The following is a 19469-nucleotide window of genomic DNA, read 5'->3' as shown; positions in this document are numbered from 1 at the left end:
AAAATCGTAATAGAGAAGACAGAATCTTGCACTTTCAGGTATCTTGGATATGCATCAAACCCGCCGCAACGCCCTTGAACTATTGTGCTCAGAAAGTAGTACCAGAAGCTATGCACTTTTCCTCTTTGCCATGCCGTCTTGCAAAGAAAGGCATCAGATCGTACATGGGCATTTCATATCGTCTCCTAGAGTGTACCAAGTCCTTAACAACGAGATAACGTAACGCTCATCATAACTTGACGCCCCAAACTCCACGTCCGCCGGCGACACCAACCCACTCGCCGCCTTGCCCTGTCAATGCGCTCTGAGGTGCCCAGCTAATATTGCCGACTTCGTAGTCGCACCTCCAGCTGGCATAAGGTCCTTTCTGACCCACAGGTACATTCTGCGCACCTGCAGCCCCATTGGCGGAATGTGTAGTCGCTGGCTGGACGACTGGAGGCTGTGCCGAAGCATGTTCTCCGCTGATAGTCGCGCCGTTGTTTGCATGGAGAAGATCCCATATGAGGACCAGTGAGTCGTCACCGCCAGATGCGAGCATGCCTCTTCGTGACGGGTTCCACTCTATGCTGTTAACAGATGCAGAATGGCCGCGAAGTTCGAGGAGGGCCTGGCCCGGTTGTCGCACATCGAGGATGCGGATGAGGTTTGAGTCGGCGGCGAAGGTAGCGAGGAGATGGGAGTCATGTGGTGATGCGGCGAGCCGGAGGAGCGGAGGCGCATACGACATGGTCTGTTGGGCTTTGGTCGGGGACATGCGACCTGTTGGCGAGCCTGTAACCTGTTAGTGGTTGACGTGGAAAGTAAACACACCAAGACTTACCCTTGTCTTTGTCATTGCCCTTGTCTGAAGGCTCGTAGATGATGGTGCTGTGCTCGAGACTGCGGAGATCGAACATGCGAACACTACCGTCGGCTCCACAACTGACAAAGACGTCAACGCTGCCTGCGCAGAAGCGTACATCGAAGACCTCTTTGTCGTGGGCAATCAATTGTGTCTTGGCGGTGAGGGAGGGTATGTCCCAAATGGTACAGGTCGTGTCTATGCTTGAGGTGATGATGAGCTTCGGCGACATGGTGTTCCAGTCGAGCGAGGTGAGGGGCGCAGTGTGTTCAGGGGTCTTTGAGTTGGAGAGAAGCGCGAGTGGTGTGAGCTTAGGGAGCTGTGGCTCTCGAGTGTTTACGGAGGATGAGCGGGTGATTGTGTTGCTCATGTTGTTGCCAGAGGCTTGAGGTAATGACCATAACCGCAAATGATCACCAGACGTTGCGAGGAGGTCGGTCGACTGCTTCTGCGAAGATGGCGGCTCCCACAGTATTCTCGTGACAGGGAAAGAACATGTGGCTTCAGCGATGGCATTGTATTCGAGGCCGTAGGGTGTGGCGCCGGGGACGGACGTGTCTTGGGGGGCTATTTGGGTGTCGAGAATGCGAATCTAGAAGTCGCGTCAGCATGGCGCATGTGAAAGTCAGTCTCGTACTCACGAAGTTGTGGTTGTCTTCGAGATAGCTGCCCACGGCCATCTTGCCGGCGCTGTTGCCGCCGGGGACGTTCCATTTGCACCAGTCGTAGGCGTATATGCTCCAGGGCGCAAGGTAGTTGCTGTTAGAGGGCACCTTGTTTCCGTCGGTGACCATGGTGTTGCCGTGTCCCATGCCGCCCTCCTGGTCCATGGTCGAGTTTGCGCGCGGCCTGATATCAGCCAGGCCCAGGGGCGATTGCGATGCAGCGCCGGAGGGAGTGGTAGGATAGTACTTTTGCGCAGGCGTGCCGGCGGCGTACTTGGACTGCTCGGGCGTGTTGGAAAAGGGAATGTATTTCTGGTCGGGCCCCAGGCCAGCTGGGCTCGAGCGCGAGTAGGAATGCGACCCTGAGTGGGGAGAGTGCTGTGCTTGGCTGATGGTGTTGGAGCGCGTGGGGAGCGTGTACTGCTGGGCGTTGCTCGCTATCTGGGTCTGGGTAGGCACGACGGGCGCGGTGTAAGCGGCGTTGGGTGCCGGTCGCTGCTGCTGTTGCTGCTGCTGTTGTGGCTGTTGTGATTGTTGTTGTTGCGGCGGCTGTTGCTGTTGCTGTTGCTGTTGCTGCCCTGAACCGCCGGCGGGCTGGAGGCTACCGGGGACGGCCGGGGAGCCATACTGGCTGTTCTGAGGGGTTCCATGGTCGATGTTGATGTTGGGCGCCGATCGATAATTGTCGGGCGAGTTGTACATTGCCTGCTGCTGCGCCGGTACGGATGACGGTACTGGGACATGCTGGCCTACCGTCGTCGATATGTGCAGCTCCTCGTTGGTGCGTCCGCCTGTAGTCGGGGCTCTATGTCGCGGGGCGTCGAAGCTCGAGTTGGCTGCTGGCGGCGCCGTCGAGGCCATGTAGCCTTCGCTCTGTCCTTGGGCATTCCCGCTGCTCTGCGGCATAAAGGCGTCGGTGCCGGCCCGCGTGGTGCCCTGGGTTGCTCCTCGCAGATTGCCTCCAGGCGCTCCTATGCCTAGTATCGCAGAACACACATCAGCCCAAGTTCAACGGTAGATGCCCCCCCAGAAGTGAGCCTACATACTCCCTAGCGCCGAAGCCGCTGCGAAGATGCCCTGCGCCGGGTCGTTCTGCGCATTGTGGTGGTGGTTTCCGAAGGGCATGGCGCCTGCAATTACTACTGCGCTGGCTCAGGCAGATGAAAGAGAGACTGTGGTTTGTCGCAGCGCGTAATCAATCGTCCAGGAGCTGGAAGTGCGGTTGGCGTCGACTTGCTGGGCAGCGGCGGCTCTATCTCGGTAAAAGTTCCCCACCACCCCTCCGAACCCTCCCTTCACGCTTCCCTAGGGCTCAGAGTATATGTGATTCCAGCTCGCTTCCAGGCTATATAGTTCATGACCCAAGGTCACAGTTACCAACCGCAGCTTCCTTGACCAAATCTTACAGCCATGCCTCCATCACGCAAGCCTGTCCATCGTGCACTGCTGTTGCTGCCGCCTGCGCCCTCACCACCGTCATATGCTGCGCTCAAGGCCGTCTACAACTCACCCTTGTTCACTGTCTTGAGAGAGCTGGCCACATCTCCTCGCGTATCAAAAGAACCCACCGTTTTAGAAATTGCACTGCCATGCCCGCATCTGTACGGACATCTAGATGCGCCCCGGGGCGTACACTATGCGACTACTCAACAATTGGTCGCCGACCTCTACAAGCTCATCTGCATCACGGCTAGTAGAGAATCTATCGATACAGAAGACTCTGAGGGCGTTGATGCTCGCGTCATATTAGTCGCATATCCTCGGCATGGCCAACTGACGACGCCGCTGCCCGATTCAACTCCTGAGCAGGAACTCCAAGGGCCTGCTATCGATATCCATACGCTAGCCCGGAGTTCTCGGTCATGGGATACTATCTACTCGGTTGAGAGCGAGGAAGGGGAGCGCGTACTAAGAAGCTTTCTTTCTTTATCCCAAACTCAGACACCCATATCTAAAGTTCGCGGTGGCATTGTCAGTGTAGAAAGCCCAGAATCATCATCGTCTACCGGTAACTCAGACAACTCAATCAACCACATGTCCGTTGCCGTCGGAGGCACTTTTGATCACCTCCACATTGGTCACAAACTACTGCTCACCATGTTTGCCTTCATGTTGGGAAGACGACAAGCATCTCCTTCTGACACAACTCCCAGCGTGCTTACCGTTGGAATTACCGGAGATGCTTTGCTAGTAAATAAAAAGTTTGCAGAGCACCTCGAGAGCTGGAAAGAGCGTCAAGAATCGACACACAACTTCCTCTCATCTATCGTCTACTTTGGCCCCCCACGCGACGAGCGTATCCACGTTGAAGAGATCAAGGAACCCGGACCGAACGGACATGCCGTCCACGTCAGCTATCCGTTCGGGCTCACTATCAAATACGTCGAGATCTGGGATCCTTTCGGCCCAACCATCACTGACAAAGAAATTTCTGCCCTGGTGCTCTCTCTTGAAACAAGGGGCGGAGGTGCTGCTGTGAACAACAAGCGCAGTGAGCAGGGATGGAATCCCCTCGATATTTTTGAAGTTGCCGTCCTCGATGCCAGCGAGGAAGGCAATGTAGACGAGACGTTCCAGAGCAAGCTGAGCAGCACCGAGATTCGTCGTAAACGGAGCGAACGTGTTCAATCCAGGGCAAAGGCGTGAACCATGTTAATCAGGGTCTGAGCAGGGAGATGAAAGAGACACGTCTCGGAGTGTTTGTTGGCAGACAGTATGTGAGCAGAGGCGTTGTCGACTTACCATGTCGACAAGTTGACGAAGCAGGAGGTTGTCTAGTGTCATTTCTTGTGCGACATTGCACGACAGTTGCGTGCGCCAAAGCCACACGACCGCGCAGGTCCGCATGACATTACCAGGGCCGGCATAGGGCTTGTGAAGCAACACGTCGCCATAGTCGACAGTCTGAATGCATTAGAGCGTCATCATGTGCGAGCTGACTTACGGATGTAGACTCTCCGTAACAAATGTCTTTGACGCATGCGAAACAGGAGAGAATGACGCGCTTCTACAGCATAATTATATTGCACTCTTGACCACCCGTTTCAGCCCACTATGAGGCTCCCAAGCTCTGTGTCGTCATAAGACGCTCCATTGTTTCGCATAGCGCAAACGCCATCCCAAGTACACGGCAGTGGTATCGGTCGGATGACGCTTTTTCTGTGGCTGATTGGCGTCACAAGCGCTTCTGATGCATGCTTTGTTGGCAACGCCATGGAAATTTGCAGCCCCACCCCAGTGACTTCTATCACATGACCGTTTCTCAACGCGGGATTCCGCCATCAGCGAGACGGGAACATGGCTCCTCCCGAGCTAAAAGAGTCGATTTGTCGCTATGGACTACTGCAGCACACTATTCCTGTTGCAGTCTAATTCACCGCGTGCCATTGGAGATTTTGAAGCGGGCGTACCGGGATTGTCGCTGCAAGGCCAGGCTTCGTGTCCAGTCGTCTTCGCAACTCCAGCGACGCTTAGCTGACTGCTGGCAAAGAGGTCATGCATTTCTTCCCCCTACCGCGCCCCTCTGGCTGTCCTTCGCTTGCTATCCCACAGAACGGTGCCGTCGGATAACACCACGTCGTCAGTTGATGACCCTCTCCCGCTGTCGCTATCCAACTACCACCACCCGTCAGACGAGTATCCCGACCCGGCCCGAACTCTGCTGCCCTGCATCCAAAGTATATCCGCTGTGCGGTGCGCTCCTAAATCGCTTGGGAGCTTAAGCTTCGTGGTTGAGCTCCTCCTCCGCGGTCGTCATGAATGGTCCCACTTAAAATGGGTATCCTCGATCTTGCCGACGAGCTTCTTCGCATCATCCTCGAATATGTTGCCTCTGAACCAGAAAAACCAATCAGCCTGGAGCGCCGTGCCTATCTCTCACAGGAGAGCTTTAAGCTACCTCTGCCTCTAGAGCCTGACGACGCCGACACCGTTGCGAAATTTCGCCTCACATGCAGAAAGTTCGCCTTGCTCGGGGTGATTCATCAGGTTAAGTTGTGCCTGTACGAAATGCATGAGAGACGTACACTGACTTCGTATCTTCACGTCTGCAGTTCTCTCGCGTTACCACACGCTTCTCGCGGAAAGGACTTGAACGCCTAGAGAAGATTGCAAATCAGCCGCACATTGCGGGCCGCGTGAAGAAGTTCAGTTACATGGTACCGTTCTTCTATGATCAAGGTATCATCACACATCCTGCTTCTGCCATCTTTGAAACTGACCAAGTTACAGGACGAGAGCGCATTCAGGAGCTTTTACGCACACGGCCTGAGAGTTTCGGCTTCCTTGATGTCGGTCACTTTCAAGAAAAAGTAAACGAGCAAAGGGACATCCTACGGACAAGAAAAGATGCTCGTGTTTTGCACTTTGCGCTCCAGCGATTCACTTCACTCCAGCATGTTCAGATCCTGCGACTGCAGGACCAGCAAGATGCGGTGTTGATTTCGTATATGCGGGGTCACAACGAACTGAACAGTCTAGTGCCGACATGGCCACCAGCATGCCTGCATAGCGCGAAAACGATCGGTCAAGCTCTCCTTGAGTCCGAATCACCATGCTCAAGGTTCTCGTCACCCATGTTAAGTCCTCAGAGTGTTTTAGGTGCCGCCAATAACCCTCCCTCAACGTTGGGAATTCTGGCCGAACGCCTCACTTGTCTAGAGTTACATTTCGATGATAGCACGGACCTGGACGTACGGATGCGGCATCTATCCTCATTGTCCAAGGCACTATTCACTGCGGCTAAGAACATCGAAGCAGTGCATATTGGTTTCCCTTCATATCGGCCACTCACGTTACGACTAGAAGAGCTTTTCCACAATGTCAAATGGGAAAAGTTGCAGGGTATGTTTTGAAGGTATGGGACGCACTGCGACATAGACTAACTTTATCCTGCAGCCTTTGGAATCCAAGCCTGGCGTCTTAACGCAGATGAAATCCTAGGTATCGCTCAGCGACATAAAGACACACTGCGTGGTTTGCGCCTTCGAGATGTGCTCTTAAAAGATGGCAGTATGTGGAGGGATGTGCTCCCCTGTCTACGTGACGACCTCACAAGACTCGACTGGGTCAGTCTCCGACGAATCGGATACGAAAAACACTTCGACGAGCAGTTTGTCATGGGAGCCGAAGTTCCCGATGATCCTCTAGGAAGTGATAGCAGCGACGAAAGCGACAATGACAGCCACTACGAATACGATGGCGAACACGACGATCCATCCGATGACCACAGTGGCAGTGGAAATGATGCTGACGGTAGCTCGATAGCTGGCACCGAATCCGATGCAGAGACGGATGAGCCTGAACAAGGTGGTACTCTGCATTTTCCACCAATGCCAGACACACCGGCTTCAATAACATGGTGCAACTGCAATGGCCACATGGATAGCGTGGACGCTCTAGGGGATGATGGAGTCATGGTCACCAATCAGCAACGCAAATTCTGGGAGAAGTGGGTCGTGAGGAAGATCTGCACCGAGCAGCATGGTCATAAATGAGCGACCATCAGTCCGTCAGATATGGAGGGCCATGCGCATAGTGTTGTTGGTGGTGACCTGGGCGTAAGAAGCAATTTACTATCGAACCGGTTGTAGCTTGTCTGCAGGTGCGATCACGTTCTAGGTCCCGCATGCGGTCCATGAACCGCATATGCGTGTTCGCAGCAGCCACAGCACTACTCGGGCGCTTATGCAAACCCAACAACCCGTCACCAGGTCACATCAACGATTCGGTACGAACGCGCACTGCGCCGCAGAGTCGCACTTTCCATGTGGGCCTGACCAGACGACCCCACGCATCCGCATCCTCCAAACACTCGGACCGATAGACTACAACGTCTTCAAACATCCATTTTCTTGGTTGTTCCTACTTCATGGATATCTATCGAAGCATTGCGCAGGCGCTCCTGGCTCTTTGCATACCATATGTTCTCGAAAGGCGGACTGTTCATATCTATGCTTCGTCTCTGACGCCAAAAGTTATACGCTTGCATCCTATTTCACTTTTCAACATCTCAACCCTGAGTAACGAATGTAACGTAGCGTGGGAAGGTATCTGCTTTTCATCTTATCAGTCCGATTAGACACATCATCTTTCTTTTCCGATCTATCGCCCTCCTCCTCAACAATGTCATCACGAAGCTCAAGGTGGGACACACTCGGAGGCTGTCTGTAATCAGTCCGACTTTTACATGTTCAATACGGCTACTTGGTTTAACTGTTTTATCTGTTCCTATCCAATTTTACTCCTCCGTACAGTCTGGTAAAGTCAAGACAGTAGCATGGGCAGTAAGACAACTGTCGATAGAGCTAGTCTATCTTACTTCACACTCCAACCTTCCTCTTTCCTTCTCTACATAATTCAAACGATTATACTAGTAAGGCTGCTTTATTCTTAGTCAGCGGCTTTTTTCATCGTACTAGAAAGTGAGAGCGTCAGGAACAGCATGCTGGCGAACTTCATCACTAACAACTTCGGCAGAGCGATAGAACTTCACCGCCAATCAAACCCTCGATTTATATCTCAGGTGCCTTCCATAACACCACCTAGACGCCATAATCACTAGGTATAAGACCAACTACCTCTATTGCGCAGTCACTGCCTTGACCCAAGTGAACACCCTGACTCATTGTCCTGGACAGTTTGACAAAAGATGCCTCCTCTGTTCCCTCACCACACGTAACGCGCTCATGACACGTCAGACGCGTGCTCACACGTCTTCTTGGCGTGCCAACATGATGGTAACAGTTCAACGCGCCTTGATTTGGCTATCTGATCCACGAAAACTCTTCAAACAGCTTCTTACTTACAACATCGCAATGACAAGACACACCTGGAGGGTTGCAGATGCCGGCGTATTGCTGTGGGAGCCGGCCGTAGAAGCTGCGACCGCTATGGCACTACGAGAAGCGCATGCTCTGGAGCAATCGGACAACGTGGCAGAGGCTGATGTTCAAGGTAAGTGGCCACCAATTATTCTTGCCTACAGTGTTACAGGGCAAGGGCTAACAGCCTACGACTGATGTTAGCTAGCAATCACGATGACTGCGAAGACAGCAATGAGCAAGACTTGGTACTACCTTCTGTTGAGGGCCTCTTCGGATCGTATATCAAGAGCGAGCCTGGCGAAGATCTTGCGATGAAAACTCTTCTGGGCACATCACGCTACGCTTCAGGAAGTACAGAGCCATTGTCAAGTCCATGCCCGCTGATTTCAGGCGGAATCGTCTCTACTAAGCTGCACAATTCTTCGAAGACAGGCCGTCATCTCGAAGTTTCCAATATTGAACGAACGCCACTGGTACGTCGAACTCTCAACTTTGGGATGGCAAACGTCCGCAAGACACTCGATGCCGTACCAAAATATGGTGAGCCTGGTGGCTTTGATTCATTAGCAGCATTGAAACGCCTCGAACGTGACCCACCCCACCAGTGGGATGAAGATGAGCGGGAGCTGCTGACGATCCTTTACCGATGGTACAATGACAAAGACGCAACGACGCTTCCGAGGACTTTCAATGCTGTTACCGACCAAGATCTACGACTTTCAGTTATTCGCTATCAGTTCGACAGCCACCTGGTCTTGTACGGCCCACGTGCTTACCCAGAATTCGGTCGCGTCATGGCTGTACCTTTTCATGATCCTATGCAGAAGTACGGTGAAATACGTGCGATCATCGAAGAGAAGGCGGCTGAATATGGCATTAACTTGTCGCGGCGGAGAATCGAGGTCAAACGAAAGTCTGGTTTAGCTCAATACGCGAGATCTCCGACCACAAGGAAGTACTGGAAATCTCTAGTTCGGCGCGCGGCAGAGAGAGAGAGGAAGATGTCTTGTGTACCTCTAGCGCCAAATGTTCAAGGATCATCAGCACAGGTTCCTCCGCTTGGAGGAGTAACTCTAGCAGCGGACGTTAAGTATGAAGATGAAGAGAACTGGTCGGATGTTGAGGATCTTAACACATCCCCGGTTACATTTACGCAACCAAGCCCTAGTTCCTTGCCTACCACCAATTCTATTGGGTTCAGGGTATGGGATGCAAACAGCAGGACGATGTTCGACGAAGAGACTGGCTTCGTGAGCCAAGCGTTCTCAATCTGGAAGGGTGAATATCCACCGCCCTTCTCCCCTGATGGTCAAGGACGACAGGCGCTCATGATTCTCACAAACTTGCATCTCTCAATGATCGGTGGTGCATCCGCGTTTGTATCCGTCTCAACTAGTCTTCTACAGGCGCTCGTTAAGGCTTCCACAATGGAAGACCCCAGGATAGCTGTCGGTATGTTTCATTCTCCAATAAACTCGTTGTTCATGGCTAATTGTTAATCTTACATGTAGTCGCGCTCGATCACGCATTACTCCAACAACCAAACAAAACCTTACCAGCAGCAGAAATCCTGCGCATGTTAAAAGCAGAAGGCCAAGCTTGGTGGGCCAGATATAAAGGACATGCAGGTAATACAACAATACGCGATATATGCTGTGTTGATACTAACATTCGTCAGAGCGGATGGTATGGGCTTCTGTACCTGCTGCAGCCATCATCTCTCACTTCCCGCTCTCAGAGTTGCGCCAACTCTCCAATCAAGAACAGACATGTGAAGACCTACTAAGTCTCAACGAGATACAATCTGGCCGCAGGACGCAGTATGTCTCCTCGCGAATACGGGATAAGAATAACAGCATAAACGTTGGCACGGCACAAGCTATGGCTATGGTGTCCCGGGCATTTGGCATGCATCGCAACAAAACAAGCTTGGCACATGTAAAAGGACTCGTATCGTCCCTGGTAGACTCGTTCCAGCTAAAACAAGTCTTATCAGAAAGTCACTATACGTCAGGCATCATTGCTAGAGCGTTCGCTATAACGCTTAGATCGCAGGCTCATTCGGTCCAGGACATTGAGCTTGCGTTCCAGGATGGCGTTCAGCGAGGGACAGCTACGATCGCCTTCTACGCCCGTCGCTGGCCTGCGATCCCTCGAAGACGGAGCAGCTGAGACCATCTTAACGGTTTGCGCGAACATCTGACAACGCTTCAACGAATGTATTATCGAGCCCACTATATCTTCGACAACTGTTCATGTTAGAAGTAAAGAGGGGGAATTATGTCCAACATGTTTTACTATGAGGATCTGGAGAAGCGCTATAAAGATATGACTTTCTCAGCGGTATAAGAGACACAGTGGACTGTATCATTGCAAACGCTAGGATAAGGGGCAGAGTGTTCAGAACTGCATTGCGTGTAGGAAACTTGATAGTATGTGGTAGAGCATAGACATATAGGAAAGCACCCAAAGATCTCCAAAAAAAAACTGATATTTACTCGTCGTTGCGTTATCTGCCTGGAAGTGTCTGCACTTGAAGCACCCCAGAACGAGTTCATGCGCCTACAACATCACGATATAAGGCGAATCTAGACCGCAGGTTTACTACACGACAGATCAAGTAAGTACCGTGCAGTTTTCCTGTCGGTCAAAACTTTTGCTTAGACACCTACCCACTAGCAGGCCTTCTTGCCTCCCCCAACAAGCCGTCAGATGACTCGTTACCCCCGTCCCTCTCACCGCCATTCGTTTCAACATGATGTGTCTGCTCTGCCTGAATTGCGCGCTCTCGACTAAGCATATGCTGCATCATCTCCACCTCCATGCTATCCCTCCTCCGGTGTCGTAGACCCCACCACACATCCTCCGCCTCCGCTACATCAACATTCCCATCCTCCTCGTTCATCATCGCGTTGCCTCTCTCCGCATGTGCATTCTGTCTAGCAGTCCTCCTCATATTGCTAACAGCTCGGCGTCGTCGCACATTAGCAGCGGGTGTCTCGTAGGCGTTATTCCGATAGATCTCATCGTTTCCCAATGGCGCACCATCTATGTCACCATTGGGAACTACTGCATCATCATCGTCATCATCGATGCTAAGACTCGCAACTGAGTCAACCAGGGTAGTCCCACTTAGCGATGCGCTGCGCGACGACCGCGTGCAAGAGTCCGGTGTTGTCGATTCCATGACACGCGCGGTATACGTGCTCAGATGGATAATCTGAGTAGCTGTCGCGTATCTATTCGTCCTGTGCTCACCGTTTTGCCGGCTGTCCGCACGTTGCCGAATATGGAATTCATGGCCTTCCTCCCCATGGATGCGCAGAACTGGACCTTCAGGTGTGTTCACTACGTTACCCCAATCTCCAATGGCTTCATTGAGCTCGGGCATAGAGAGGCGAGGACGGGGACGGATATCTCCTGCGCGTGCAGTAACACGCTCGGCAAATTCATCATGGGTAGAAGACGCAGGTGGATAATCGTGGATGACAATTGGCCGATAGTTAATGGTGAGGGTTGGCTGATATCCAATGGAGGAGGGCGTTCCAATATGTTCATAGATGAAAACTGGTTGAAGACGTAGAGAGAAGCCGTTTTCTTCATTCCCAACATGGAGTACTAGTTGCGGAAGGATATCTGCTGTACCATTCATAGATGAAGGTTCATGCTCAGGGCTGGGCGGTAACTCTGTAGCAGACGCCGTCTCAAGTGCGTCGTCATCGTCCAGCAAGGAGCCAGATCCACCGCGTATACCTACCATTGGCACTCTATTTCTGAGATCACTCTGCAGCTTCCTCTTCTTTTTCTTTTCGTGAGTGACCACTCTTCTTAGATCCTTAATGTGTTCAACTATCTCCGGTATGATATCCAGAAGTTCCTCGAGGTTCTCCACACGAGCTCTCGTTCCTGGATGTACTCTTGGTGGTAGAAAGTATGTTGCTAGCGAGAAGAGAAAGGATAGTATCGCGAGAGTAGGGAAGGTGACTGTTAGCAGAATGACAAAAGTGCCGCTATTCATGTAGTATGCCTGATGTTACCGTTGTTGTTAGGAAGATAGAGTTGAGGGCAAGTACATAGATGAGGGCCTTTAAGGATAAGAAAGCTTACTGTAATACATGTTATGTGACATGTTCGGCTTACAGAGCCCTTGGAATCACAATCTTGAATAGAGCCTACAATCGTTACTTACTATTCTTCATGTGCGGCTCTGATAGCATTTCATTCACAAGGTGATGTGAAGATACACTGACGACATGAGGTTTGGTATAGGATTGCCCTGAATTCCTCGCCTCTTTATATATTTCACTACTCTCTAAGGTCTGTGGCACACGGCGTTCATAGCCAGTAGCCCGTCAATAGTTGGTGCGTCCAAGTTGATAATTATATTACTTGTGAAGTGGTATAAAACAGTATGTACAAAAGGTATTTGGTTATCCTTCAAGTGTAGAGGATATTTAACCAGAGGCAGTAATGACCATAGTGTAAGCGTTGGTCTGCTGGCAGACAAAGTCGTTGATGCCGTTACCACCAGCGTGGCAGTAGGTGGGAACTTCGCCCTCGCCCCAGAAGCCGAAACTATTGAAATTGGTTAGCTTGTTGTTTATGAAAGTAGATGCTCGGGATACGTACGCAGTGCCAAGCTCGTGGTAGACGCGGATAGCGAAGGTGTCGGTGCTGTTCTCAGGCTGGTACATGCCAAAGCGGTACTTGGAGTCACCGCAAGTCTCAACCTCAGAAGGAAGGACAGGGTAAGGACCACCAGAGCACTCGAGGTCGGTGGCGTTCTTGCCGGTGAGCTTGAACGAAACGGACTGGATAGTGCCGTTGTTCTTGCGGAGGGTGTAGTCGGTGAAGTCGATGTTCTCGTAAGTGTTTGGGTCTGGTGGGCCACCACCGCAGTGAGCTGGGTTGGGGCACTCGGGGGTCTGAGGAGCGGGTGCTGCCATGGCGGCGGCACCGAAGAGGGCGGCGAGAGTGAAGAACTGCATGATGTCGGGTTTGGAGTTTGTTGGTGCTTTTGGTTGGAATGAGTTTGTTTGAGTTTGTTTGAAGTGTGTGTAGTTGAAGTAGGACAGGATGAGGCCGTACTTATATCTCTGTGAAGATCTTCATAACCATTTCAACGTCACTTGGCCCTAGCACTCGACCAACGTCCATCCAAGCTCATGTATTCGGTCATACCTCGTATTCCACAGTCGGCTGGGTCGCACGCAGGCAATGATGTCGCCTCCCCGGACGGACGTGGGCCGACGTGGGTACAAATCTCCGAGTCTAGCAGTTAGACCCTTGACCGCTAGCATTTTTCTGGGATCTAAGTGGCAGTGATCGTCGAACAACAAGGTACGCACCTCGTATGTTGTGGTTGCGCATTTTGTGATGTTATCGCAGCTTGATGCATTGTTCTGCATTTCAGTGATTCATCCGCTTTGGTTGCAACAACTATGGTGGCATAGTCCGAATACGACAAGAGCATTCAACCGCTCCTGTGAACAGCCACCACGTTGACGTCGACACTGCTTGGCACAAGTGGTTCCATGAACGCCTGCGAGCGGTGCCATTTTTGGTAACTGCAAGGCTACGCAGCCTCAAATCGTGACATGCAGGGTGCCGCACGCCACATCCGCCAACGCCACAGACTGTGATGTAGCGTAGCAGTCGATAACGTGAACGTGCGTCCCAACCAACGGGCAGGTCAGCTGTGTGCATTCGCACTCGCAAACAGGATGGATCGGATCTTGCAAGGCGCGAGCGGATAGGCCCGGCCAAAAATAGTAGCAAACGCGTTGCGCCTAGCGACGATATGCATGTCCGCGAAAGAAACACCTCATGTGTTTCGCATTAGGTGGTGTCTGTGGAGCGCATGTTTGTTGAGGCTTTCGATAGTGCGACAAGCTTGCGGGGCCCTAGTGGAAAATCGGCATGATGTCACTGGGTCCTCTGCAAGACTCGAATCTTCGGTGTCAATGCCCATGGGAAAGCCACCGAGCATGTGGAAACATACGCGTGGAATGTTCCATTGCTTTGTTGGCACCCGTTACCGCCGTTCTAGAATGGAGTGTCTTGCACAGCACTTCTATCAACGTGATTGTTGGTAGGGATGGGACTTTGTGCAGCTGTGAAGATGTCAGGTGTGTCCCAAGTACAAATTCGCACTTTGCAGGGACGCAGTCTAGTACAGCCGTTTCTAATCGCTACCACACAATTTGCACCGCTATTGCGCAACTGGAAGAGAGCTCACCAGGAGACATGAACGCCAGTACAAGTGCAAGTGCATCGCCCGATAAGGCTGCGATACAGCGAGCTTCGAAGAGTAGCACCGAAGCAATCACTGGTGATCGTAATTTCGTATACGATGATAACGCTCCTTCCTCGCAGGAGTCATCGACTTCTTTCAACAGCCTCACGGAAGACTTTCTCTACGAGATTGAAGGATCTATCTGCGCTAGCCCTATTGACTCCAGTATTACTTTGAGCAGCTTCGAGCTCGACAGTGTCGACATAGGGGACGTCGTTGTCCAGGCTAATGGTGTAGAGTGGTTAATTCGAATATGTTTCTGCGACAGCGCTAGCTGCTGCGGAAAGACTGTTGCACGATTGGAGAGCGGGGCTAGGAACCTAGTGAGGAAGTCGGCATGGCGAAAACGTGTATATGCGAAAGATCATGTGGAAGATGTTGAGGAAGATTGTATCGTTTAGTCGTGACATAACTACTATACTCCTAAAATGAGGGGTGAATACCTGAACGCTTGAAAGGGTATATAACATGCTTGTTTTATACGCCGGAACACCATGCATGAGAATCGCTGTAGCAGAAAGATAAAAGAAAAACCAGAAAACAGTACAGAGTGGCTATTATCCGACGATCAGTGTCGCCATAGAGTAGAAAGCCTGCGCTCTCTCTTAACGCCGCGATCTTCGTCGTTACGAGGACCAATGCGCGCAAAGGATGCCTTGAGCACTGTAGGCATCTTGACAATAGAAGATGGAGTAGATCCGCTGGAGGACACGGTCTTTGATCGCGCTCTTTGTTGTGTGAGAGTGGCTTTGTACTGTTCCCAGTAGCCACTTGGAGTCGTGGTTGTAGACGATGGAGTCGCTGAGCCTTGCTTAGACGAAGTGTCTAGGGTTGATGGAGTGGAAATGCTTCGAGGAAGAGAAGGCCTCCTCTCAGCAATGAGAGAACGTGCCTGTTCAGTGGCGACAGCATGCTGTGTATCTGGGAAGAGCTTCAAGCTAGATCTTCTGGCCGGCACTGATGGAGTAGAAACAGCCATGCCAATCATCATATTGCCATTAGAATGTTCATGGACATCGTAAGTGACTTCTGGCTCTGCTTTTCCGAAGCCAAACTCAAAGTCGGTTTGTGGAGATTGTTGTCGTAGTAGGGGGTGTATTTCGCTTTGTGGCAGGGTTGGTGCCGTGGCTATGGGTGTCTCAAAAGACACAAGCCCGCCTAGAAGCCCACTCTCTTCTGCGGGGCTAACCTTATGAACGGAGACTTCTCCCGATGTACTCGACTTAGACGAGGCGGCACTTGCGGCACCTTCACTCCACAGTGAGCTTGCTGTAGAGCTTGTACTATCTGATCGGCTGGGTGGCTCCCCAGTAGCTTTTGACAAAGTTGGAAACGTAGCACGCTCAAGCTGTACGGAATCAAGTAGGGGCGTACGGGGGCGTGTGGCCGTGCTACCTGTAGAGGTCTGCCTGCTACGGGAAGCAGAAGGCGACGGCGATCTGAGCCATGAGGTTTCGGGATTAGCACCACTGTCGGCTGTGGGTGTCGTCGAGTGCTCTGAGTAAACAGATTCCGAGTAAGTGGACGACACCTGACGAGAACTAGCTTGCGAAACTGACGCTGTGTCTTTCGATCGATCGCCAAATTCCTGATTCATGCCAACAGATCTTCGTATGGGTATCGAGAGACTATTCCTTCGCGAACCTCGAGCTGATAATGATCGCCGTGCGAACGAGCGAACGGAAGACGAGCGAAGGGGTTGAGATATCTTAAGCGGTGCGACTTCCATGGATCCACGCCGACTTAGATTTCGCGGCGTGAAGTAATCCTCTCTTTGACAGTCGGGCTCTATCGAGTAAGGGCTGCTTTGAGATTCCGCAAGATAGTCGTCGATGGCCAACGGTACGTTGACCGAAGGTGTGGCCAAAGGGGTCGTAGCACCGCTGTTGGTAGTCGAAGCGATGGGCTCCGCGACATAACACAGAGCGTATTCTGGGCTTTCCGAATCACGAACCTCTTTCGGTGCGCGAAGAGCGGACACCAGATATTGCAGTGTCCCGTAGATTACAAGCCATCTTACTTTACGCGCATCTGTCGATGATATCTTCCCCTCACGTTGACTAGCATTGATAGCGTGTGCCTTCTCGAAGTGGATATAGGCCTGTACAATGCTCGATTCCATCGCGCTCGAATCCAAGGTATTGGTGGCCGCTGCCAAAGCACCATGCATGGTATCTTGTAGATGTGACTTGTTGTGTTGCGATGCCAGGATGAGCTGCCTCAAAGCTTTCTGCGAATTCGTTTTCTGAGAGTTCGTTCTCTTCGGCGACGACGCATATACTGGTAGGAGAGGTAAAGGATGGGGCTGGGACTTGAATCCATGTCGTTGGTCGAAGGTCATAACATTCTGTAAGACGCAGATGCCGCCGCTAGCAGGTCTTTGAGATGAAAAATCGGCGGTCGACTCGGTGTCTACGAGGTAGTCGTAGAGATTCTGAAAATCGTAATACATTGACTTGTAAAGCGCTTTAGGAAAGGTAGCGCCCCGTGGTGGTGGCCAATATCCAAACTTCCCGACGTAAAAGGTATGCAAGAAACGGCGAAAGCGATCAAGGTGGCTTCTGGCGCCATCTGTCAGCCCAAGATAAGTTGGCGAGAGGTCCTCTTGCAGGAACCTGCTCAGTGCGATGGATACGCGGCCGAGGTGCCCGTCGACTTCGAGATGAGCTCGGGTAATCAGTGCTTTCGTGAGCTTCGAAGTCAGCTATAAGAATGTGTTAGTAAGTTATCCTTGATCAGATGATAGAATACATACCACATATTCCGGGCTGAGGACAAGGCTTTCACTCATACCAACACAGTGGGCGAAAGCATCAACCCAGGCATCTCTAAGCTTATAGTGTTCTGCATAGAAGAGACTTGCAAGGGCATAGTCTGTGCACTCTACCAGATCTCGGTACCCTTGGTTTTCTGCGTAGTCGAGAAAGTCTTGATGGTTGTTCGCATGGCTTGGTCGAAAGTGCTGCAACCGTTCTTGGAGGTCTACAAATGCTTGGCCCATATGATCGCCGACCAGTGGTTTACCTAGCAGGAACGCAAAGAAGTTGCGAGTTGTAATGTGCTGCCTGAAAGGTTCCTGGGATGAATCTTCTGAAGCAGGGATGAAAAGCTCGACGACGTTTGATTCCCGATTGGTGTTATTGAGGGAGCTGGGCATTCGCCTCAACTGCTGGGAGGCAGATCCTGGCGCAGGTGCGATTTGGGCGTCGCATAAATTCAACATGGCGTCACACTTCTTCTGCCGTAACAGTCTGAAGGGAACGCAAAAGGATGGCCCACGACGCGAGGCCCCTTTTGCGTGTAGGTGGACGAAACAATCTCCTCCTTCATACCACAACTCAGGGTCCTTTCTTGCTGTTAGCCTAGCTTTAATGACGAAGTGCTCAAACATACTCTGCGTAGTCCATGATCCCAGTCGCTCACAGTACGGGTCAAGCCGACCCATCGTTGTACTTTGGTAGGATGCATCGGCTTGGATGTTGTCGCAAGGCAAGTGGCCGACCTTGGTCGCGTTTCGATGGTCTTAAGAAGTCTCGTGTGGTTATTGGTCTCCAGTAATGTAGAGGCAACGCGATCGCCAATTGTTAAGGTATGACGTCGAGTTGTAGGTAGGCTGGTGTGGTGAGGTAGTGTAGATCCGCTTGTCGGTGCCGCGGAGACTACTTGATTCAAGGTCCTAGGGTCATCCATACGAAGGTTGCAAGAAGTGAACGAAATGCGCGTGGGAATCAGTTGTTGATGAGGCTCCTCCCCAGAGCTAGTCTGACAAGACGGGTTGTCTTCCGAAGCCATGCTGACCTAAATAAGAGTGTGCATGAGTACCACAGAATGAGAAGCTCATGGAGCACGGGCAGGGATTCCTGGTCTGCCGTGTTGAAATCAAAACTAAGCAGAAGTCTGTCGCGGTGGGACGTGGGACAAAGCAACTATTGTATGTACGTCGACAGACCCTTGTTGCGCCTTCACCTATCTCGACAGCTAAGACGCGACGCAGTTCGGTCCATGATGGCGTCTTTTGGTTGGTGAGGCTACGTCTGGCGGATCCGGTAGAACGAATTGGTGAGACGATCTTTCCCAGATGAGGGATCGGCATTCAGTGGCTTGCGCGGGCTACTTCCATAGCGCCAAATATGTAGCTGTCGGGGATTCGTTCTACGATCCAGATCGTACCATCATGGTGATGAGTTGTGTTCGAGACCTAAGAATTTGCATTCAGTGCTCAGCCGCAACTTGCCAACGCTTAGAGCTGAGATACATCCCAGCCTAAAGCTCACAAGCCTCAGTACGGCAAAGCGCATGCGGGGAAATAGCTACTCTAGGGATTTGACAAGATTGCAGGGTAAGTGGCACGGCATTGGGCGTCTCCGGGCTTTTTTTTTTTTGGCGATCTCGCCAGCTGAGGGGTGGCGTCGCTCTGAGCATAGCAAAGACAGCTCACCCATCGCCGACCGACTCGTCACAGGGATCTGCTAACATGAATGCGTAATGTCGGAGGGTGTGGGGATCAGATATCGCGTTCGACATGTACGAGGGTGTGGTTCATGCTATCGTGCAAAAACCAACGAATAAAACGACTCTCTCGAGAGGTTGGGTGGGGACGCCGTGGCGGCCGCCATGATCGCCGGCCAAGGGTGCTCGGCTCTCCTCATTGCGCTGGCATCATACTGTACGTCCATACATCACCAAAACTCGGCCCACAAGCCCTCTGTTCATGCTCGCCTATCGATCTGCCGCGATGTCTCAATCCTCGTCGTTCTACAGGTGCCCAAGCAGCCCGATGTCGACGTATGCTTGCGTTCCTCAAACCGCTAAACCTTATACACCACTTTCCACCGCCCGTC

General features: G+C 51.9%; 8 protein-coding genes across 8 annotated transcripts; 4 read left to right on the top strand and 4 right to left on the bottom strand.

Annotated features, from left to right (window-relative positions):
* Nucleotides 1-229: 229 nt before the first annotated feature.
* AA0111_g9075 (hypothetical protein) lies at nucleotides 230-2634 on the bottom strand (the record flags this gene model as incomplete). The annotated part of the gene is made up of 4 exons (XM_028655593.1): nucleotides 230-774; nucleotides 824-1436; nucleotides 1486-2486; nucleotides 2556-2634. The coding sequence occupies 4 exons, from the start codon at nucleotides 2632-2634 to the stop codon at nucleotides 230-232; spliced, it is 2238 nt and encodes a 745-aa protein (XP_028503379.1).
* Nucleotides 2635-2919: 285 nt separating this feature from the next.
* Nucleotides 2920-4155, top strand: AA0111_g9074 (hypothetical protein; the record flags this gene model as incomplete). The annotated part of the gene is made up of 1 exon (XM_028655592.1): nucleotides 2920-4155. One exon carries the CDS (start codon nucleotides 2920-2922, stop codon nucleotides 4153-4155), a length of 1236 nt encoding a protein of 411 aa, XP_028503378.1.
* Nucleotides 4156-5283: 1128 nt separating this feature from the next.
* Nucleotides 5284-7004, top strand: AA0111_g9073 (hypothetical protein; the record flags this gene model as incomplete). Its single annotated transcript, XM_028655591.1, has 4 exons — nucleotides 5284-5496; nucleotides 5562-5688; nucleotides 5740-6351; nucleotides 6406-7004. 4 exons carry the CDS (start codon nucleotides 5284-5286, stop codon nucleotides 7002-7004), a joined length of 1551 nt encoding a protein of 516 aa, XP_028503385.1.
* Nucleotides 7005-8240: 1236 nt separating this feature from the next.
* AA0111_g9072 (hypothetical protein) lies at nucleotides 8241-9832 on the top strand (the record flags this gene model as incomplete). Its single annotated transcript, XM_028655590.1, has 2 exons — nucleotides 8241-8463; nucleotides 8559-9832. 2 exons carry the CDS (start codon nucleotides 8241-8243, stop codon nucleotides 9830-9832), a joined length of 1497 nt encoding a protein of 498 aa, XP_028503384.1.
* A 1169-nt stretch (nucleotides 9833-11001) lies between these two features.
* On the bottom strand, nucleotides 11002-12351 carry AA0111_g9071 (hypothetical protein; the record flags this gene model as incomplete). Its single annotated transcript, XM_028655589.1, has 1 exon — nucleotides 11002-12351. The coding sequence occupies one exon, from the start codon at nucleotides 12349-12351 to the stop codon at nucleotides 11002-11004; it is 1350 nt and encodes a 449-aa protein (XP_028503383.1).
* Nucleotides 12352-12787: 436 nt separating this feature from the next.
* Nucleotides 12788-13321, bottom strand: AA0111_g9070 (hypothetical protein; the record flags this gene model as incomplete). Its single annotated transcript, XM_028655588.1, has 2 exons — nucleotides 12788-12908; nucleotides 12963-13321. The coding sequence occupies 2 exons, from the start codon at nucleotides 13319-13321 to the stop codon at nucleotides 12788-12790; spliced, it is 480 nt and encodes a 159-aa protein (XP_028503382.1).
* Nucleotides 13322-14579: 1258 nt separating this feature from the next.
* Nucleotides 14580-15029, top strand: AA0111_g9069 (hypothetical protein; the record flags this gene model as incomplete). The annotated part of the gene is made up of 1 exon (XM_028655586.1): nucleotides 14580-15029. The coding sequence occupies one exon, from the start codon at nucleotides 14580-14582 to the stop codon at nucleotides 15027-15029; it is 450 nt and encodes a 149-aa protein (XP_028503460.1).
* Nucleotides 15030-15196: 167 nt separating this feature from the next.
* AA0111_g9068 (hypothetical protein) lies at nucleotides 15197-18096 on the bottom strand (the record flags this gene model as incomplete). Its single annotated transcript, XM_028655585.1, has 3 exons — nucleotides 15197-17332; nucleotides 17384-17974; nucleotides 18022-18096. 3 exons carry the CDS (start codon nucleotides 18094-18096, stop codon nucleotides 15197-15199), a joined length of 2802 nt encoding a protein of 933 aa, XP_028503461.1.
* Nucleotides 18097-19469: the final 1373 nt, after the last annotated feature.

The sequence above is a fragment of the Alternaria arborescens genome (assembly GCF_004154835.1).
Source record: "Alternaria arborescens strain FERA 675 chromosome Unknown contig_24, whole genome shotgun sequence".
In the NCBI taxonomy this organism is placed as follows: domain Eukaryota; kingdom Fungi; phylum Ascomycota; class Dothideomycetes; order Pleosporales; family Pleosporaceae; genus Alternaria; species Alternaria arborescens.
The sequence above is the reverse complement of the archived record's forward strand: the minus strand, read 5'-3'. Positions and strand labels throughout refer to the sequence as shown.